The sequence below is a fragment of the Micromonas commoda genome, chromosome 2 (genome assembly GCF_000090985.2).
Source record: "Micromonas commoda chromosome 2, complete sequence".
Lineage (NCBI taxonomy): Eukaryota > Viridiplantae > Chlorophyta > Mamiellophyceae > Mamiellales > Mamiellaceae > Micromonas > Micromonas commoda.
This window is the reverse complement of record NC_013039.1, coordinates 707,339-727,655: the sequence shown is the minus strand read 5'-3', so window position 1 is coordinate 727,655 and position 20,317 is coordinate 707,339. Positions and strand designations below refer to the sequence as shown.

The 20,317-nt window shown below is 62.5% G+C and overlaps 10 protein-coding genes across 10 annotated transcripts; 6 read left to right on the top strand and 4 right to left on the bottom strand.

Annotated features, from left to right (window-relative positions):
- Positions 1-94: 94 nt before the first annotated feature.
- On the bottom strand, positions 95-3,901 carry MICPUN_56188 (predicted protein; the record flags this gene model as incomplete). The annotated part of the gene is made up of 1 exon (XM_002499514.1): positions 95-3,901. The coding sequence occupies one exon, from the start codon at positions 3,899-3,901 to the stop codon at positions 95-97; it is 3,807 nt and encodes a 1,268-aa protein (XP_002499560.1).
- A 244-nt stretch (positions 3,902-4,145) lies between these two features.
- On the top strand, positions 4,146-6,133 carry PF20 (flagellar WD repeat protein PF20; the record flags this gene model as incomplete). The annotated part of the gene is made up of 2 exons (XM_002499995.1): positions 4,146-4,391; positions 4,508-6,133. 2 exons carry the CDS (start codon positions 4,146-4,148, stop codon positions 6,083-6,085), a joined length of 1,824 nt encoding a protein of 607 aa, XP_002500041.1. The 3' UTR covers positions 6,086-6,133.
- On the bottom strand, positions 6,105-7,575 carry MICPUN_93499 (predicted protein). Its single transcript, XM_002499513.1, has 4 exons — positions 7,453-7,575; positions 7,274-7,358; positions 7,013-7,105; positions 6,105-6,889 (listed from the first exon to the last, which is right to left on the bottom strand). The coding sequence occupies exons 1-4, from the start codon at positions 7,558-7,560 to the stop codon at positions 6,174-6,176; spliced, it is 1,002 nt and encodes a 333-aa protein (XP_002499559.1). The 5' UTR covers positions 7,561-7,575; the 3' UTR covers positions 6,105-6,173.
- A 477-nt stretch (positions 7,576-8,052) lies between these two features.
- Positions 8,053-9,380, top strand: MICPUN_98971 (predicted protein; the record flags this gene model as incomplete). Its single annotated transcript, XM_002499994.1, has 2 exons — positions 8,053-8,710; positions 9,289-9,380. The coding sequence occupies 2 exons, from the start codon at positions 8,053-8,055 to the stop codon at positions 9,378-9,380; spliced, it is 750 nt and encodes a 249-aa protein (XP_002500040.1).
- A 1,821-nt stretch (positions 9,381-11,201) lies between these two features.
- MICPUN_98972 (predicted protein) lies at positions 11,202-11,822 on the bottom strand (the record flags this gene model as incomplete). The annotated part of the gene is made up of 1 exon (XM_002499512.1): positions 11,202-11,822. The coding sequence occupies one exon, from the start codon at positions 11,820-11,822 to the stop codon at positions 11,202-11,204; it is 621 nt and encodes a 206-aa protein (XP_002499558.1).
- Positions 11,823-12,434: 612 nt separating this feature from the next.
- MICPUN_98973 (predicted protein) lies at positions 12,435-13,178 on the top strand (the record flags this gene model as incomplete). Its single annotated transcript, XM_002499993.1, has 1 exon — positions 12,435-13,178. The coding sequence occupies one exon, from the start codon at positions 12,435-12,437 to the stop codon at positions 13,176-13,178; it is 744 nt and encodes a 247-aa protein (XP_002500039.1).
- Positions 13,179-13,365: 187 nt separating this feature from the next.
- Positions 13,366-14,994, top strand: MICPUN_56194 (predicted protein; the record flags this gene model as incomplete). Its single annotated transcript, XM_002499992.1, has 1 exon — positions 13,366-14,994. One exon carries the CDS (start codon positions 13,366-13,368, stop codon positions 14,992-14,994), a length of 1,629 nt encoding a protein of 542 aa, XP_002500038.1.
- A 230-nt stretch (positions 14,995-15,224) lies between these two features.
- Positions 15,225-16,772, top strand: MICPUN_105166 (predicted protein). The gene is made up of 2 exons (XM_002499991.1): positions 15,225-15,505; positions 15,643-16,772. Exons 1-2 carry the CDS (start codon positions 15,379-15,381, stop codon positions 16,605-16,607), a joined length of 1,092 nt encoding a protein of 363 aa, XP_002500037.1. The 5' UTR covers positions 15,225-15,378; the 3' UTR covers positions 16,608-16,772.
- MICPUN_78473 (predicted protein) lies at positions 16,761-17,680 on the bottom strand (the record flags this gene model as incomplete). Its single annotated transcript, XM_002499511.1, has 2 exons — positions 16,761-17,307; positions 17,379-17,680. The coding sequence occupies 2 exons, from the start codon at positions 17,678-17,680 to the stop codon at positions 16,764-16,766; spliced, it is 846 nt and encodes a 281-aa protein (XP_002499557.1). The 3' UTR covers positions 16,761-16,763.
- A 411-nt stretch (positions 17,681-18,091) lies between these two features.
- Positions 18,092-20,308, top strand: MICPUN_65881 (predicted protein; the record flags this gene model as incomplete). The annotated part of the gene is made up of 1 exon (XM_002499990.1): positions 18,092-20,308. A coding segment is annotated over one exon (2,217 nt), but the record flags the coding sequence as incomplete, so codon positions are not given.
- Positions 20,309-20,317: the final 9 nt, after the last annotated feature.

Sequence of the window (20,317 nt, the reverse complement as noted above, 5' to 3'; positions counted from 1 at the left end):
GGTGCTCCGAGCGACGACAAAACCCTCTTCGATAAAACCTGAACTCGGCTCAAAATTCGTTTTTACAGAGAATAGACTCTGTCCCCCCCCAATCCTACCCAACGGGTCCCAAGAGTGCTACAGGTACATATTCATCCCCGTCGTCCACCTTCCCGTCGTCCAACTTCACACCGTATCGAACACCTGAAAGCTTCAGGCAGTGCAGGCGGTCGTCCCGGCATCCCACGTAAACGCGCACGTCACCTAGAGGACCACAATTCCTTCCCGTGACAAAATGATCATCATGTCCAAACGCGGGAGTTCCAAAGATGGGAGCGGGAAGTCGCCCTGTCGATAGATGCCTGGGAAGGCCACCGTTCTTGACGTCGCTGTAACTGAATACACTGATCTCACCGGAGTCCCACGCAGCGACAAAAATGCCATTTGTGTTCAACTGTCGACCTCTGCCGGTATTGATGAAAACCGGTCCGGCGCGGAGGCCGCCACGTCCCTGCCAGCGCCAGACTTCCGTCATGTATGTATATTCATCATTATGCATTAGCTTGCGTTTTTTTCCCCCGAGGTGAGGGTCTGGGACGCCGTATCGCTGCTGTCTCAACAGAACGAGTTCACCATCTGCGTTGCCGATGAGTACCTTCGCCGGCCCAGATGATTCGTACCTTTCATCAAGCTCCGAATATATCGGTGCATAAATTTTGCAGCCCAAGTCAACTGTCCAAACCTTTTGGCCAGTTTCTCGATTCAATCCAAAGACAAGGCCATCGACATTCGCCACGTGGATTGGAAGCTCCGTGCCCTGTATCAATTCAAAATGCACAGACGGAGTTGAAAACACCGGTGCGCCAACGTTTGTACTCCACACGACGTACTCCTTGGCCTCCTTAATCCCATCCGGCCCGTTAGACATCCAGTCTCTGGTGACGGCGGCAGCATTGACAACGAATACGTCACCTTTTAAGTTGGCGAAGAACACCGCATTATTATCCATTTCCGTGTCAACGCGGGATCCAGATCCACCACACCATATATCAACATGATCTACCACAGGTTCCGCAACACCAGGCCCAGAGTTTTCATATCGCCAAATAGCTTTACCTGCGTGCCGGCCTGATGCAGCAATTGCAAATGCCGAACCACCGTGTGATTGACCCCATAATAGTCTATACCCAGGGACATAAACTTCTCGGGGGCGTTGAAAAGCTCTTACCGGTTCTTCAACAGGCTTTGAACCACAATCAGTCAGCGCCAGTCCGCATTTGACTTCACCTCCCGTGTCGTATTGCCACAGGATCTCGCCGGTGTTTTCGTCCAGGCAATACACTTTTCCATCCAGGCACGGGACAATCAGTTGACTACCCTCATCGCCTTGTCTCCTTCTGCCAACAACACCCTCACCAAAGACTATCCTCGCCTCGATTCTGCCAGGTAGCTCCATTTTCCACACAACCTGACCGTCAGGGTCCAAGCAGCAAACCTCTTGACTGTGCGAACCGATGTAAGTTCGGCTCTTTGAGACGGTATCTGTATCGCTCAGCAAAGGTGTGGCGTCGACGCATCTCCCAAGGTGCGCACTCCACATCCTCACCAGCGTTCCCCGAGAAGCCTGCTGTTCCGTCTCATCTTGAATTAGAGGAGCAGGGGAGTCATCCACAGCTTTGCGCCAAGACTTGCACACCAGACGCATAACGCTGAGCTGCTCCTTCAGAGGCACGAAGGCAATGATACGCTGCAAGACCTCAGCTGGAAGAACATCTATTTTACCAGAACTCGAGGGCATCACTTCAGCAGTTGGATCAGCGATAGCGGCGGCGATGGCGGCCGCGGTCCGGTGTCGCACCACAACTTCTGCAGGTACTCCGAGAGTCTGAGCTAGGACGATGACATCGGGAGATGCGCCGCCGGCAAAGAAAAAGTCGTCTGACTGCTTCATCCACTCCGAGCCAGAACCGAGTATTTTTTGCATCTCCGCCAGGATATCGGCTCCCGCGTCTGACGAAGACGGCATCGTTTTCATCTTACCGGTCCCACCTTTGAAGTTGAGAGCTTGCGGAAGAGGAAGAGCGGAGCGGTCAACCTTACCGTTGGCGTTGAGCGGCATGTGGGTGAGAATCATCACGGCATCCTCCATCGGCACCGCTACCCGAGAAATTCCATGCTGCCGACACGATTTAACCACGCTCTGATGTACCACGCTGGGATCCTTGTTCCCGTTAACGACGACATACACCGCAATTGCCCCTCCCGTGCCTGCGCCATCGGCGTAACTAATCTCGTTTGTCGACCAAAATCGAGCCACGGCTTGTGTAACGTAAGGCAGCTTCATAGCCGCCGCCGAAATCTCGTTCAGGTTCACTCGTTCCCCGAATGGCTTCACGATGTCGTCCACGCGCCCCTCCAGATGAAGAAGACCCTTCTGGTCCCATCTTCCGAGATCTCCAGTCAGGTGATAAGGCATGGGGTCGCCCTTGAACAGCTCATCTAACGCGCTAAAGCCGAATCCTTGAATCTCTCCACCGGCGTCGCGGTATCCACTGGCGACTCCGAGACCCCGAACCACGACCTCGCCTACCTCGCCAACCTCCTTCACGACGATGAATTTTTCATCCGCACCCTCCCCTTCTCGTTTGACGATGATGGTCTGCGCGAATGGCAAATCAAATCCTGCAGGTAGGAACGCGAGTGATTTGTCCAGCGGTACCAGCTGCGACGACTTGTTCCGGTATACAAGCTCGTATTGACGCTCGTCCTGATATTCAACCTTGACCTCGCTGGGGATCAATCTCTGCTTGATCTGGAGTTCAGTCGCGTCTCCCGCCACCTCCGTCGAACCGTACAGGTTGATGAAAGTGAATTTTTCACGATCAAAGCTTTCATTATGGATGCTCATGATGCGGATGATTCTATTCATCAGAGGTACCGGCATGGGTTCTCCGCTACACACTGCAGTGGTGAGATTGATCTCGCCAAGAAACTCGTCATTGAGCCGCTCCCACAAAGATGGCACCGCGCTGAAGTGTGTGACTTCCCCGAATAACATCGTGGCTCTGATTCCCCCGGGGTCAAAATCCTGCGGCACCATCGACGATGCTCCCTGCAGCAGCGGGCAGAGTGTCTCAGTCACAGAGTCCACGAAACCGACGCGGGTGTGCAGGCATCCACGGGTGTGGTCCAGTGATTCTTTGGCGTCTTCGAGTTCAGACTCTTCACCTTCGTCAGACTCTTCACCTTCGTCTTCTTCCGGAGGGGAGGGATTCATCCTCATCGGACCCTCGGCCGCCCATCGCGCGCGGGCCAAGAGTCCCTCGTGCGTGCCCACCACCGCCTTCGGCTCACCTGTCGACCCCGACGTGTACATGACGTATAGCGCATCCTCGGCCCACGGCGGCGGCTCGGGTAGTTCAGGGGATGTCTGCGCGCCGGTGACTTGGGGCACATGCTCTGGCGCATCGATCAACCGACCCCTCCAGCGGGCCATACGTTTCAATGATGGCCTCGGTCCGACGAAAACGATCGCCGCGGGGTTGGCATGCTCCAGAACCCTCCGCCGTCTCTCCTCGGACCACTCTCTGTCAATGGGAATAAATGCACATCCACACAAGAGCACTGCACACAAAGCTGCGGCGTATCCATCCCCCGGGTTCGCGACGATGGCCACGAACCGCTCCTCCGCATTCACGATGGGTCTGAGGCTGTCCGCAAGCTTCGATACATGGCCGAAAAAGGCGCACGACAGTTTCGCGTCGAATCCTTCAATGAAAGTCTGGCCTCTGAAGTTTACCACTGACTCTCCCACGGTGTAGAAGAGGGGCGTTCTCGGATGCAACGTTTTGGCTATCGTCCTCAGCGCCTCGTCCACCCTCCTGTATGGCTCACGCCCATCGCTCTCGCCGTATAGCGACATGATGATCGAACCCTGCACCCTCGCACCGAGCCGGTCCGCACCGCGCTCCCCTATGTGCGGAACCGCCGCACCGCCTCGAAGTTGACAGTTTTTTCCCGGCAGCAACAAATCTGCAGCGAGCTGCGCGCTGACCGAAGCAAATTTCCCGTTGCGCCCGTTGACCCACGAAGGGACAGCACCCTCGGGGCGCCCCACAGCTGTCCTCGCGCGGCCACGACCCGAGGGCATCCGAGCGACAGTCACCATGGGCAACGAGGAAGGCGACTCGAGCGGCGACGAGCTCGTCGAGGTCGACGCGCTCGAAGAGTCCGACGACGACTTCGCGTACGAGGAGATCGACATCGACGAAGATGACCCGCTCCTGCTGGCGGAGGAGGACGACTTCGACTCGGCGCTCAGGTCGCTGGCGGGTCTGGGCGGGAGCCTGGTCGGCGCCAAGGACACCGGCCCGCCGGACGTCGCTCCGGGAGAGGTTGTCAAGAAGCCGGAGGTGAGAACCCGGAGCCCCCCGACCCGTTTCGGCGCCATTTTAGGATTCTTCCCAAGGCCCCCCCCGCGAGAGCCGTGAAACACCCCCCTGATTGCGCGCTTCTTTCACGATCGCAGGTGATGGACGACTTCGTCCGCAACTTCCTGGTCAAGATGGGCATGACGTCGACGCTGGAGAAGTTCGAGGCCGAGTGGTACGAGCTGGAGGCAACCGGCAGGCTCAACATGGAGGGCATGCCCCAGGTCCCCGACGTCTACAACACGAACCAGGAGCTAAACGGCACGGTGATGTCGCTCAAGCGCGAGCTCCAGAACGCCAAGCAGGTGGCGCACAAGGCCCAGTCCACGTGGGACAAGTTTCGTAAGGAGCGCGACTTCCACAGGCTGCACCACAAGCGCATCGGGCAGGAGAAGAACAAGCTCCTCGACGACATCAAGAAGCTCCGCAAGCACTACGCTCAGTACGAACCGACCATCAAGGAGCTCAAGCGAAAGTACGAGCTAGCGATGAAGGAGAAGATGCTGGTGCGGATAGATCGCGATCGCATGGCGGACAAGCTCGAGCAGTTCGAAATCGAGCAAGAGAAGAAGGAGAAGGAGGCGAAGAAGGCTGAGCGGGCCCGGCAGAAAGCCGCAGAGAAGGCTGAGAGCGCTCGAAAGAAGAAGGAGGAGGAGGCTGCGGCGATCCAAGCCGCGGCCAAGGCTGGCGGCGCCGCGGCCAAAGCCGCGCAGCAGGCGGCAGCCTCTCCGGGGGTTCAGATGGCGCCGAAGGGACGGGTGTTCGAGGAGGAGAAGCCCGAGCCCTGCCCGGTGGAGAACTTCAACCTGAACAAGACGTTCAAGGGGCACCAGATGTCGGTGTCCAACCTCGCGCTTCACCCGCGAAAGGCCATCATCGCGACGGCGTCTGACGACGCCACGTGGAAGATGTGGGACATTCCCTCGGGGGATCTCATCATGAGCGGCGACGGACACAGGGACTGGGTCGCGGGCGTGGACTTCCACCCCGCCGGTACGCACCTCGCGTCGGCGTCGGGCGATTGCACCGTGAAGGTTTGGGACTTTGCGCAGAAGCGATGCACGATTACGTTTGCGGAGCACACGCAGGCTGTGTGGAACGCGGCTTTCCACGAGTCCGGGGACTACATCGCGTCGTGCTCGCTGGATCACAGCGTGCGTTTGTGGGACCTGACTTCCGCCAAGTGCAGGCTGGCGTTCCGCGGGCACGTGGACAGCGTCAACGAGGTGTGCTGGCAACCCACCACGAACAACTTCGCCACCGGCTCCTCGGACAAGACGGTTTCCCTCTGGGACATGCGGTCGGGCCTGTGCGCTCAGACGCTTTACGGGCATCTCAACAGCGTGAACCACCTGTGCTTCAGCACCGACGGCGACGTCATCGTCTCCTGCGACGCTGACGGCATGGTAAAGCTCTGGGACGTTCGCATGGTTGCGGAGATTCTCTCGGTGGACTGCGGGCCGCACCCGGCGAATAAGGTTGCTTTCGACAGGGCGTCTGAGACGGTTGCGGTGGCGAGCGACGACGGGACGGTGAAGTGCTTCAACGCGGCGGACGGGGACATGGTGGCTGAGCTGAGGGGGCACGAGGATGCCGTGCAGGGGGTGCTCTTCGACCCCTACGGAAAGTACGTCATCTCGTGCGGTTCGGACGCCACCTTCAGGCTCTGGGCGTGACGAGTGAACTGGCAACAAATCATCTCGAAGGATCAATTCGCCTCGGTTTACAACGCGTCGTCAATCGCCCCGCACCCTGCCAAGTCGGTCACTTCTTGGCCTTGGCATTCTCCTTATCCTCCTCCTTGTCCTTACCCGTCTCCGGACCCTCCTTTTCCTTCTTCGGGTTCGCCTTGGCAGCCGCCGCCGCATCCGCCGCCTGCTCCGCCTCCTTCATCGCTCGTTTGTTGTTGATGAGGTCGTGAAGCGCGACGACGGACCGGATGAGCGAGCTCAGGTACACGACCAGCATCATGTCGTTCGTCTTCACCGCGAACGCCTTGACGTAGTCCTCGAGGTTGAGGTTGGGCAGGAGGTTGAACGAGTCCTGGAGCAGGCCCATGATCTCGTGGTTCACCGGCAGCGTCCCGTCCACCACCAGGTCCATGTACCTCTTGATCTCCACCAGGCGCCGCTCCAAGCCCTGCAGCGACGTGATCTTCTCGGCAACCTGCGTGGCGAGCGTGCTCACGGTGTTGTCCTTGACGTCGCGCAGCAGGTGTTCGACGCCGATCTCCTCCGCCTCGAACGCCTCGATGGACGACGGCACGTGCACGAAGGTCTTCTCCTCCTTCTGCGTCCCGTCGTCGCGGATCTCATTCTCCAGCCGGTACGCGCTCGTCGGGATGCCCACGTTGTCGGGCCTCACGTCCACGATGACGAAGGCGGGGTTGGGGTGGTAGTCGGTGAAGAGCTCGTGGATGTCCACGTCGTTCGTCCGGATCTTCGGGCCCGTGCTGTACCAGCCGACGACCTTCTCCTTGGCTGCGTCGGGAGCGGGGCGGGCGGGGGCGAGAGAGTTGAGAAAACAGCACACAGGGGAGCGACGGGTAGGTTTGAAAGAGGCTCGGATCTGGTGGGCGGTGCGGGCGGGGAGGGTGCACGCACCGTTGATCCTGCGGAACATGCCGGACATCTTCTCCAGGTAGCTGTGATCGAGGAACCAGATGCTCGCGTCGTTTTCGTCCTCCTCGAAGGGCACTGGTGCGGGGCGGGGGCGGGGGATCGAGGGGTTAGCGCGCCGGTCAGTCTCGTGTTTTTCCCCAGGGTCAGAGCGTTCCCAGATCTGGGCGATGCGTGTCCCCCGGGGTCGTCGACACGCCCGTCGGGGTGGGTTGATTCACGGGTCAGACAACATCAAACACTCACCCGCGAACGAGCTGGTCACATCGAGCCGCCCCTTGCGGTACTCGCCAAGCAGCACGCCAACCACGCGTTTGTCCTCGGAGTCGTCCTGGAGAGAGGGCGGGGGAAGGGTCGGGGAAGGTTAGCCATCAACCGGGCGAGGGGACGCGGTTCAGATCGGCACGCCGGGGAGGCGCGCGTACCTCCTCCACGCGACGGAAGTGGTCCACCACCGAGAGAAGCACCAGAGGATGCACCACCACCTCGTCGTATTGCCCGCGGGGCTTGACAACCTCGACACTCGCAGCCATCGTGGTCGAGTGCCTATCACCTGTGCCGAACGGCTACGGTCGAGTGCTCGGCAGACCTCGACAGCTCGATCGGGAAGAAAAAAAGTTGGAAGCGCCGAGGCCGAGAAAATGCAGGCGCCGATTGCGTGCGAGGGACAGTGCGAAGCGCGGTGCACACACGCGCGGAGCATCGAACGATATCACACAGTCCACGCGGTCATACTCGTTAAGAACGTGGCGCGCGCGCGACCACCCACACTTCCTCGTCAACCCGCTCCTCGCGGGGTGAGGAACCGCCAGCCTTGTTCGGCACTTTTTGGCGGCGGCTCGGATCTTTAGGTTGTTGTCGACATGGGAGTTCCCGCCTTCTACCGCTGGCTCAGCGAGAAGTACCCTCTGATCATCAAGGATGTCGTCGAGGACGAGCCATGGGACATGAACGGCATGAAGGTGCCCGTGGACTGCACCGGGCCCAACCCCAACGGCCAGGAGTTCGATAACCTGTACCTCGACATGAACGGCATCATCCACCCGTGCTTCCACCCGGAGGATCGCCCGGCGCCAACCACCGAGGAAGAGGTGTTCGAGTGCATCTTCGACTACATCGACAGGCTCTTCGCCATGATCCGCCCGCGGAAGCTGCTGTACATGGCCATCGACGGCGTCGCGCCGAGGGCCAAGATGAATCAGCAGCGATCGCGTCGATTTCGCGCCGCGCAGGAGGCCAAGGAGAAGGAGGAGGAGGACGAGAAACTCAGGGAGAAGCTCAGGCGAGAGGGAGTCAACGTCCCGCCGAGGCAAAAGTCCGAGGCGTTCGACAGCAACGTCATCACGCCGGGCACGCCCTTCATGGGCCGCCTCAGCGCCGCGCTTCAGTACTATGTGCACCAGAGGATGAACACGGATCCCGCGTGGCGGGGAGTCAAGGTGATCATGTCCGACGCTTCCGTCCCCGGAGAGGGCGAGCACAAGGCCATGCACTACATCAGGCAGCAGAGGGGACTCAAGGGCTTCGACCCGAACACCAAGCACGTCGTGTACGGCCTCGACGCGGATCTCATCATGTTGGCGCTCGCGACGCACGAGCCAAACTTTTGGATCCTCCGCGAGGTTGTCTTTCAGAAGAACGCGCCAGAGCCGGATATGCCGTCCGATCGCGACAGGCTCCTCGGTCAGGTCCCCAAGGACAAGCCCTCGATCGCGCGCAAGCCCTATCAGCTCCTGTCCGTCGCGGTGCTGCGCGAGTATCTCGCCATGGACCTGCATCCGGTCTCCGCCGGCGGGCACCGGGTCGATCTGCCGTGGGGCGGATACGACCAGGAGCGCGTGTTTGACGATTTCGTCTTCATGTGCTTCTTCGTGGGTAACGATTTCTTGCCGCACTCGCCCACGCTGGAGATCAGGGAGGGCGCGATCGACCTGATCATGACGGTGTACAGGCAGGAGCTGCCGAACCTGGGAGGGTACCTGTGCTGCGACGGCAAGCCGGATCTGCGAAGGGTCGAGAAGTTTGTGCAAATCGTGGGGACGCACGAGGAGGCCATCTTCCAAAAGCGAGCCCGGACCGAGCACCGCATGAGACAGCGGCAGAAGCAGCAGAAGGATCGCAAGGCGCGCGGGCAGAACGAGGTGTGCCGCCAGTTCCTCCGCGGGCAGTGCACCCGCGGTGATTCCTGCATGTACAAGCACGAGGATCAAGCGGGAAAGAGGTTCGCCGGCTCGATTAACGCGTCCGATCGTCACATACAGGCGGGGGCGATGGCCGGGCAGACGTACACCGCCGTGGGAAGGGGTGCACCCCCGCCGCCGGCGCCGCCCAAGCCGTTGGCAGCGACGGGTGAGGCGAACAAGAGCGCGGCGGAGTTGCTCCGCGCCAAGCTCCTCGGAAAGAACGCGCCAGCCCAAAAGAGACCAGCTCCCGATTCGGAGTCCAAGGGGAAGGATGCCGGGGAAGACGCCGCCAAGCGCGCCAAGGAGGACGGCGCCAAGGACGTCGGCGACGCCAAGAAGGAGGACGAGGCTGAGTACTGGAAGAAACTGACGGAGACGCCTCCGCCGGACAAGGCCAACGACGTGGAGCTGAAAGAAATTGACGTGGACTCATTCAACAAGCAGCTCGAGGCGGTGATGAAGGAGAAAGGGGACAAACTCGACGAAATGGATAACGATCCCGTGCGACTGGGCGAGGCGGGTTGGAAGGGGCGGTACTATCAGACCAAGATGAGCGCAAACGACGAAACCGCCGACGGCATCATCCGCGGCATGGTCACCGAATACGTCCGAGGCTTATACTGGGTGTGCAGGTACTACTACGAGGGTTGCTGCTCGTGGAACTGGTACTACCCCTACCACTACGCGCCATTCGCCACGGACCTCGTGAACCTTCACGAGATATCCACCGAGTTCGACCTCGGCGAGCCCTTCCGGCCTTTCGAGCAGCTCATGGGCGTGCTGCCCGCGGCGTCGTCCCACGCGCTGCCTCCCGCATTTCATCCGTTGATGAAGGATCCGGATTCGCCCATCATCGACTTTTACCCGGAAAAGTTCGACCTGGACATGAACGGGAAACGGTTCACGTGGCAGGCGGTGGCGCTGCTGCCGTGGATCGACGAGAAGAGGCTGCTCGCGGAGACCCGGTCGCTGGACTGCACGTTGACCAACGAGGAGAAGCGGCGGAACACGACGAACCTGGAGACTCTCCTCTGCCACGCGAGCCACCCGCTGGCGCGAGAGATTTACGAGCTGGAGGATGAGAACCCGAGCCGCGACGCCAAGAAGACCAAGCACATGAACCCCGCGGCGAGCGGGAACATGAACGGCGAGATGATCCTGGTCAACGGTGAGACCTGCCCGGCCGTGATGCCCTCGCCGATGAAATCGCAGGATGACGTTCGGAACAACCAGGTGCTCGCGGTGTGCCTCAAGCTCCCGGGCCCGACGGAGAGGTTCGTCCCGCCGGTGCTCATGCCGGGCGTCCGTCTCCCGGACCCGGTGGTGAACCCGCACGATATGCCACCGGCGCCCAAGCTGTGGCACGTGGACGAACCGCGGGGACCGCACGGCGCGCAGGAGTTCCCGCACCCGGCGCGCCGGGGCCCGGGGCCGATGGGACTCGGGGGCTCGCGTCAAAACGGCTCACACGCGCCGGGGCTCAGCGCGGGGGCGCACAGGCTGCTCCAGGCGAGCGTGCACGCGGGAGGGCCGGGGGGTGCCGTGATGCACTACGCGCACGGTCCCCCGCAGGGTGCGCAGGGTAATCACCATGGGTTCCACCAGCAGCAGCCCGCGTACGGGCGGGGTAATTACGGCGGATATCCCCCGCAACCTCCGATGGGGGGCTACCCGCAACCTCCGATGATGGGGGGCTACCCGCAGCCTCCGATGGGCGCGGGCGGACGGGGATATCCGGGCCCGCCCAACGGGGGCAGGGGAGGTAGGGGAGCCAGGGGCGGGCCGCCTCCTCCCCAGGGGAACAGCTTCGCGGTGCTCGCCCCGCGGAGGCCGCCGGGTCCGCCGGATGAGGACCCGAGGTACCGGCGTTGAGACGAAATGAGTCGTCGTCTTGTTGTCGTTGTTGCTGTTGTTGTTACACGCTAACGTTTAGTAGTAGCTTAGCTGCTATGACTGTTCGGTGTCTAAGTGTCGCGATGCTCTCACGCGAATCAGGGCGTGAGCAGCTTCTTGCCGTCCGACGGGGAGAGTCGCGTGAACGCGGCGGGCGCGGGCGCTGGTCGATTCCTGGACGCGGTGACGAGCTCCGCGAGCAGCTGTATCCGCTCCGCCCTGCACACCGACGCGATGTCGATCAGGTCCACGAGCCGCTGGTTCACCTTTGCACGCACCCTCTCCGCCGCCACGCCGGTGTTCCCGGCGTGCGAGTCCACCGCGACGTGTCGCGCGCCGCCCGCATCGCGCTCCTGCGCGAAGAGGATCGAGTCGATGAGCTCGCGCGTCTCCGTGTTGAAATCCGGGGCGCCCGCGGTGAGGCCGACCAACGTGTCCTCCTGGCCCACCTGGGCGACCTGTTCGGACAATGACGTGAGGAGGTGGAAGTCCTCGGACGCCTGAGCCTCGCTCGCGGCGACCACATCTCGGAGGAGGCGCTTGCACTCCTCGAGCGAGCACGGGTCGCCGCCCGCGATTCTGGACTTGACGTGCTCCTTGATGCTCTGCAGGGACTCGGCGGGTTTGGCGAGCAGTCCCCCGGTGGAGCGGGCGGGGCTTGAAGGGGGGCTTCGGCTGGTGCCAGCAGGGCTCCCGCGCCATTCACCGCTCGGACCCATGCTCGGCGAGGTGAGCAATGGAGCGCCAGGCGAAATTCGAGTCAGACTGGAACGAGCGAGCGAAGAAATCTCCTGTCAACAGATCTGTCAAGGAGCATCATAGGGCATCACGCACCGGTCACGACGGCGGCGATGGTCCAAACCGGTGGTGTCAAGGCGGAGGGCGGGCAGCAGGAGATTTTGCTCCCGCCGCCTCTCAAGGACATACAGTTCTACGGATCCCTCACCCCAGACACCGCGCAGCCGTACCTGGCCATCAGCGGCATCGGCGACTGCAAGGGCTATTGGATCGGGGCGCTTCCGGTGCCCCCCGAGGAGCCCGAGGAGAGCGACGAGGAAGACTACGCCGCGGCGGCTGAGGTGCATAAGACCCCGCAGGAGCTGGTGAGCGCCCGGTACTCGCGAATCGACCCCACCACCGCCCCGATCTCGCCCCGCTGCGCATCGAAAACTCCCGCCCCGCGCGAAAGCCCTCGCCCCCGGATGTTCCCTAAGATCTACCCCGACCCGCCGCTCGATGACTCACCTCGCTACCCCCCGCCCGCGCGACGTACGATCCAGGAGCACGATGTGTGGAGGATTCGCGAGGAGCGCCGCGAGATCGCGACCGAGATGGCCCGCCTGTGGAGGGAGGACCCCGAGCAGTGGCTGCTCAAGTCGAAGATCCTGTGGGCGCAGAGGCACGAGGCGAGACGCGGCCAGGGCAGGAGCGAGGTTCCCACCGCCAAGTCCCTGTCCGGGCGGGGTAACCTCAGACCGTCGTCGGATAAGAACACCCGCGCGTCCGGCGGGAAGATCCTGTCGGGTCTGCCCAACAGACCCGGCAGGTCCGCGGTGTCGCTCAAGATGCTCGTAGAGTCCGGGCACATGCAGGCGGGCCCGGATGCGCTCTGGATCTCCTACCTCAACAAGACCTGGTCCGCCGAGCTCGACGCCGAGGGCGTGATCAAGTTCGAGGGCAACGAGTACAACTCTCCATCCGCGTGGGCCATCTTCTGCAAGCGCATCGCCAACCCGGGCAAGAAGGCTGACGACGGGTGGAAGAGCGTGCGGTACGGCGAAGCCGACGGACCGACGCTCGATCAGCTCAAGCAGGCGTACCTGAGCGGGCACGCGGTGACCCACACGCCGGGGGGACCGAGCGGGCCCACGAGGGTGTTGCCGCCGAGGAAGAAGAGGCCCACGCGCGACATGGGCGAGGGAGACAGCGAGGCGGGGACCCCCTCGGCGGTCTCCGCCGGCGAAGAGCCGAGTGCGTCAAAGCGACGCAGAGCCGGGGAGGACTCGGGGGCTGACACGCCGGGGACGGAGTTTGGGGCGGCCACGCCGGCGGACAGCGCGGGGGGAGACGAATGAAATGAACGAGTAGGATGTACACGAAACGTTTCGATGTATCGCAAACCACGAGCGTCGCGTTGAGGCTCCGTCCCGGGCACTCGCGGTCGAGTTTCTCAGCGACAAGCAGTGCCAAGTCACCTCGAGTTTCGCGAATCTTTCCTCGAAGACCCTCACTCGAAAGGCGCGCGTGGAGGTCGACTGAACCATGGCGCCGGGGTCGGGAGATGCCGAAGCCGGTGTATCGGGGGCGAGCATACTTGATCTTGACGCACCAACCCTCGGAAACGTGCTCGCTCACCTCGACCCAGCCGAGATATGCAGGTTCTCGACCTTATCCCGATCGCTGCACCAGGCGGTGGATGAGCACCTTTGGAGGCAGCTGTTTCAGCGGATGTGGGACGATCCCGTGTGGCCAGTGGAGTCATACAGGGAACTCTTCATGGACAGGTATTATGCGCTCGAGAACTTCGATCATTACACACGCGAACGGACTCCCGCCGGCGGCTGCAACGAGTTTGACATTAGGTGTAGCGCAGGCATTTTGGAGGAGTTGGCCGGCTGCTGTACAGTACTCGCTGCCGCTATTAACGCATCGAGACACCTCAACAGGACCGAGGAGACCATTCGTGTGAACGATATGTTGGAGAAGACGTACGAAATGTTCTGGAAGATAGATCATTACACAGAGAGCAATCTACGTCATCGCGAGCTGCGACGTTTCAATGGACCGTCCATGGAGGAAAGACCAACGGACCTCGACCTGGACAAAGCTATCGAACTAAATAGAAAAGAATGTCGCCAGGCGATGTACGCATCGAGCCTGTTGTTGAGTGCCCTCATCACCAGGAGCGAAGTTGTGCGCGCGACTTTCCTCGATAAGAAGTTCGATTATGATAGTCAAGTGCTTTGGGCTGGGCAAATGGGGTTGATTAAGCATCCTTATCGGGCTATGCGTTATGGTGTTACCGAAGAGAAAGAACTGGACGCACGTCCTGTTATCGGCTGGACGTGGGATTTTCCTGTTTGTGAAATGGAGACCAACGACGATGCGTTAGCTGCGGCACTTGGGGGTGTGCCTCAAACACAGGCGCTTGACAACGCGACCGTGCCGAAATTTCATAAATGGGAAAGGGTGCCTCCGAGCATCGCCGTTGCTCTCTTCGTGGGGCCTCTAGCGCTGCTCGGCGAGCCTGGAAGGGAGTCGTATCACGGTGTACCGCTACCATCTCACCCGTACCTCACACCCGCTGATCCAGTGCCGAGCGACGGCGACGATCGTGTGCCGATCATCCCGAACATGCCGGGCCGCGGCCCGTGGCCTCGCGGCGGGCGACCACCTCACGGCCAGAGGCTTCGACTGGAGAGAATCGGCGAGCCCTCCACTGCGACGTCAATGTCTGGATCATGGTTTGGAACGCGCCTCAGCATATCTGGAAATATGTCTTCTCGCGATCCTTATCGCTTCAGCGTTGACAGCGTTTTCCGAGCCACGCTGACGGTGACCCCTGAGGGTAAAGTTACCGGTTGGATCAAGGACACTGTTGGAAACCTGACGCTTCGCGGCAAGGTTCACGTCGACTCCGAAGAACAAGAGGTGGTGCTGGACGGGACGTACACGGACTGCGGTGGTCTCCCTGGAGAGATGTTCGGCTCTTTGCAGCACGGGAGGGCGCGGCTGAGGCTATCCGGGTTTGCGAGCGCTACGTTGCTGGCTGGTGACTGGACGCAGTTCAGCGGCGGCCGCGAGACCCGAGGGGTATTCTGCATGTGGCCCAACGACGAAGGCAAGGACAGCAAGAAAGGGATGAAGAGGACGAGAGGCGCTGCGCGTTAGGCTCCTTGACAAGGTAGACTTTAGCTCGTAGGTATGAATCGCGTAGCAATCTCGAATGGCTCGGCGGCGCGAGCGCTCAGTCGCGTTTTCTCAGCCCCAAATCCTGTCCTGCTGTCGGGCTCCCTCCTGTCGGTGATCGCAGTGATTTGGTCGCGACACGAAACTCGGCCCTTGGTTTCCGGATTAAGGACAAGCGCAGCCGTCCGGGGTGGCTCGCCAGTCGGGGCTTGCGCGAGACAGCTCGACGCCCTCAGGAGAGCCCGTCGGCTCGGACGATCCACGCGTATTGCGCGCGGGTCAATCGCGAAGCGCGGAGTGAATCCCCGCAGGCCAGCCGGCAACCTCCGGGCGGAATTTCACCGAGAGCTGGGAATTCCGTGAGAGATGGGGGGGTGCTGCTCGGTGCAGCGGGAGGCGTCGGGCGACGGCTTCTCCGAGGCTGACCGCCTGAAGCGGGTAGATCTTTGCGCGAGGTCACTTGCACTGAATGAGGGAAGGTTGATCGTGTACGGTGAGTTTCCATCCCAATGCGCGCGCCCCGCGGCCCCGACCGAGTCGTCCATGATCGTGCTTGCCAAGCGAAAACCGTGCCCGGCGGACGCGCCCCAAGGAATTCCGTCGGAAGCGCTGACCTCATTCCCCCCTCAGGCATCCTCGGACGAGCCAACGCACGCAACAGGAACGGCAGGGTGTACCCGAAGCACCTCCTGCAGCGAGAGGCCTCGGTCTTCTACAGCGCGCACGTCCGCATGTGCCGCGCGCTCGGCGAGCTTGACCATCCCCCGCCAGCCTCCCCGACCTTTCGCTCGCTCAACCTGGCCAACGTGAGTCACCAGGTGCTCGACTACCACTGGCAGGGCGACGACCTCATGGGCTACGTCGAGGTGCTCCCAACGCACGCGGGTACGATGCTGAGGGACCTGTACGTCGCGGGAAACAGGCTGGGAATGTCCTCGCGCGGGTGGGCCACGCTCTCCGAGAAGGACGGGTACGTCTACATCCAGGAGGACTTTGAGCTCATCACCTTCGACTTTGTGTCCGATCCATCCACGGACGGCGCGTACCTCCGGCCGGTGCAGCGCAAGTTCGAGGGGCTTAAGAAACAAATCGACATCAAGGCGGCGTACGACTCTTTCATGGCGCAGTGCGCCGGCAAGGCGATCATCAAGGCCACGGCGCCCGCAATGCCCGTCATGCGAACGGGGGGGGTCGCCGGCGCCGCGCCGGATGCGAGCCTCGCGCCGACGCTCGTGGCGTGCGAGCGGAACGGCGAGACGAGCGCGATGGACATGCACACGAACGGGCCGGGCGTGGTACCCGTCGTGGAGGTTCCCGCGGAGAAGACGAAGGGGGGGAAGAAGAAGGCAAAGGGGAGCCCGGTGCGGGAGCGGCAGCGCGAGGGGAACGACGGCGAGCGGGATAGGACGCTGTGGCAGAGGTTCTGGTACGGCGGCCCGCGGCGGTGGGGCAAGGTCGTGCCGAGCCCGGCGACGACCAGTCTGAAGTACCAGTGGGACATCGTGCAGCAGATGCGGATGGACCCCAAGCTGGGACCGGTGATCACCTCGCCTCGAACCCGTTCCAAACCGAAGATCATCGCCGCGCCGTTCTGATGAGCGTAGAGCGGCGAGGCGTAGCGGATATTAGCACACGCGCGGGACAGACCCGCGCGCATAGCACGAGCGTCGATCGACGCACCACGCGCGAGCGCGGCGGTGATCGACGGCGAGACACTAGGAATCGGGTGTTGTAACGCGAGCCGACTACTATTACAGTTTCGAAAACGTCGGCGCTCGCCCGGCGAACTTGGCGGCCATCGCCTCGCCGAGGTCCTCCGACGTCAGCCTGGCCGAGTTCATCATCGCCACAAACTCCAAACCCTCCCTCACGCTGTGGTCCCTCGCGTGCAGCATCGCCTGCTTCGTCCCCTGCGCGGCGAGCGGGGACTTGGCCGCGAGCGCCCTCGCGCGCTCCCCCGCCAACGCCTCCAGCGCCGCCGCGTTCGGCGCCACCTCCGTGACGAGCCCGATGGCTCTCGCCTCCTCCGCGCCGACGACTCTCGCGGTGAGCGCCATCTCCGTCGCCACGCCGTGTCCCACGAGCGTCGGAAGCCTCTGAAGTGTCCCGATGTCGGCGGTTATCGCCAGGTCAACCTCCTTGACGCAGAATCTGGCATCCGCGGAGCAGTACCGAATGTCGCACGCTACCGCCATGTCCACGCCCCCTCCGAAGCATGCGCCCTGCACCGCGCACATCACCGGCTTACGACACCTCTCGAACGCCGTGAAGCTGTCCTGGAGCCCCCGTATGTGCCTGCGGCGTTGAAGGCGGAGGGTTGTTAGCAGTCGTGAAATAGGGTTGATTTTCCTCTCGATGCGTCTCACCTGAACAGCGCCTCCGCCTTGCGCCCCGGGCACTTCACGGCCGTCGCCTGCCCCAGCTGCGACATCAGTGATTCCGGGCTCGACACGTCGATTCCCGCGCAAAAGTTTTTCCCAGCGCCAGTCACCACCACCACCCGGACTTCGGCCTGGTCGTCCAGCCAACGCACCGCTTTCGGGATCTCCGTCCACATGTCTCCGTCGATGGCGTTGGACTTGGAGGGTCGGTTCAGGCGCAGGGTTCCCACGTGGGACCCCGCGTCGACGCTCACCACGACAGTCTTGAACCTCGGCGGTGCAATCATGGGTGTGAGCAGGTGAGCCAGAGAGTGGGAGCCCGGAGTGCTGTAGTCTCCGATTTCCCCGTGTTCGCGTTCTGTTTGGTCCGCGGTGCCGAGTGGATTTAAACCCTCGATTTTATGCGGAGTTTCTTGAGTCAGCTGTTCCGACCAGCTGCCAGGTCCGCCGTGAGCGCGGCACGTCATCCACGGACATCCACAGGTTGGCGCCACGGAGGACGCTCGCCATTCCCGGTTCCACGCTCCCGCAGCACCATGTCAGGGCTCGGAGCCACGATGACCGGCCTCGCCGCCGCGCGTCACATCGCGCCCGGCGCGCGAGACCTATCCGCGCCTCGTCGCGCGGCGTCCCGCGTCGCGTCGTCCCGCGTCAACCCCCGCCGATCGAACCGTGCCCCGCGCGTCTCCCCTCGAGCAATGTTCGATCGGTTCGACGGCGACGCGGTGACCGCGGTGAAGGACGGCATGGACGAGGCCAAACGACTGCGGCGATCGGAAATTAGCACCGAGCATTTGCTCCTCGCGATCGCCAAGCAGAGAAACGACACGTCCGCGGCCATGCACAAGCTCGGCGGCACCGAGGACGCCATCCGCAAGGCGTGCGCTCGACGCGCGGGGGTGAGCGAGCTCGAGCTCATGAACCCCTTCAAGAACGGCGGTAAGGTCGCCGACGGGCTCATCCCGCTCTCGGCCGACGTCAAGAGGCTGTTCGAGCGCGTCTCCACCGAGGCGGAGGCCTCCACGGGCGACGCCATGGTGGGCACCAAGGAGCTCGCGCTCGCGATGATCGCCGACCAAACCTGCGGAGCGCACGGCTTACTCGTCGACGACCTCGACTGCGACGTCGCCGCGATGCGCAACGAGATCAACGGCGAGAAGAAGGAGCTCGTGGGCGCCGGTAAGAAGCTGGGGAAGAAGAAGAAGGGCAGCGCGCTGGCGGAGTGCGGCGTGGACCTGACCGCGGATGCTCGAGCCGGGAAGTTGGATCCCGTGCTCGGTCGCGACTCGGAGGTTGAGCGGGTGCTTCGCATCCTCGTCAGGCGACGCAAGTCCAACCCGTGCCTCGTCGGAGACCCGGGCGTGGGGAAGACCGCGATCGCGGAGGGGCTGGCGCAGCTCATCGTCGACGGTGACGTCCCGGAGAGGCTCAAGAACAAGCGCGTGATATCGCTCCAGCTCGGCTTGCTCCTCGCCAACACCAAGTACCGCGGGGAGTTTGAGGAACGCCTCAAGAACGTCATCGACGAGGTCAAGGCCGCCGGGGACATCGTGCTGTTCGTCGACGAGCTGCACATGCTCGTTGGCGCGGGCGGGACCGGCGAGGACGGGGGAATGGACGCCGGTAACCTGATGAAACCCGCGCTCGCGAGGGGCGAGATTCAGTGCGTGGGCGCGACAACCGTGGAGGAATACCGGAAGCACATCGAGAAAGACGCCGCCCTGGAGCGCCGTTTCCAGCCGGTGCGCATCGGCGAACCGTCGCCGGAGGACTCCCTCACGATCCTGAAGGGTCTCAAGAAGACGTACGAGGAGCACCACGGGGTTCAGTACAAACCGGAGGCGCTGAGCTCGGCGGTCAAACTCGCGACGAGGTACATCACCGATCGATTCCTCCCGGATAAGGCCATCGACGTCGTGGACGAGGCCGGCGCGATGGTCCAGCTCGCGGGCGGGACCGTCGTTGACGCGTCGCACGTCGCGGACGTCGTCGCGCAGTGGACCGGCGTCCCCGTTCAGCAGCTCAGCGAGGATGAGAGCACCACGCTGCTCAACATCGAGGAGTCAATCGGCGAGCGCGTCATCGGGCAGTCCCAGGCGGTGACTGCGATAAGCCGCGCGGTGCGCAGGGCGCGATCGGGGCTCGCCGACGCCAGCAGGCCGGTCGCGTCCATGATCTTCGCGGGTCCCACCGGCGTGGGTAAGACTGAGCTCGCCAAGGCTGTCGCGCAGTCGTACTACGGAGCCGAGAAGAGCATGGTGCGAATCGACATGAGCGAGTACATGGAGTCGTTCGCCGTGTCCAGACTCGTGGGCCCGCCCCCGGGATACGTGGGCTTCACCGAGGGAGGACAGCTCACCGAGGCGGTGCGTCGCAACCCGCACACGCTCGTGCTCCTGGATGAGATCGAGAAGGCGCACCCGGACGTCTTCAACATCTTGCTCCAGGTTTTGGAGGATGGGCGGCTGACCGACTCCAAGGGCAGGACGGTGGACTTTACCAACGCCATGCTCATCATGACCTCCAACGTCGGGTCGCAGGCCATCCTCCGCTCCATGGACCAGGGCGACAACGGCGCGGGGAGCACCTACCAGAAGGTTCAGGCGGACGTCAGGCGCGAGCTCGGCGCCAAGTACCGCCCCGAGTTTCTCAACAGGCTCGACGAGATCATCGTCTTCCAGCCGCTGTCTCGGCCGGAGGTTGGGCGCATCGCGGACCTGATGCTGGCGTCCGTGACCGCGAGGGCGAAGGGCCGGGGCGTGTCCGTGGACGTCGATCAGGGTTTCAAGGACCTGCTCCTCGCGGAGGGGTTCTCACCCAAGTTTGGCGCCCGGCCCATGCGAAGGACGGTGCAGCGGCTGCTGGAGAACCCGCTGAGCGAGTGCCTCCTGGACGGATTCGCGCGCGACGGCGACGCCGTGACG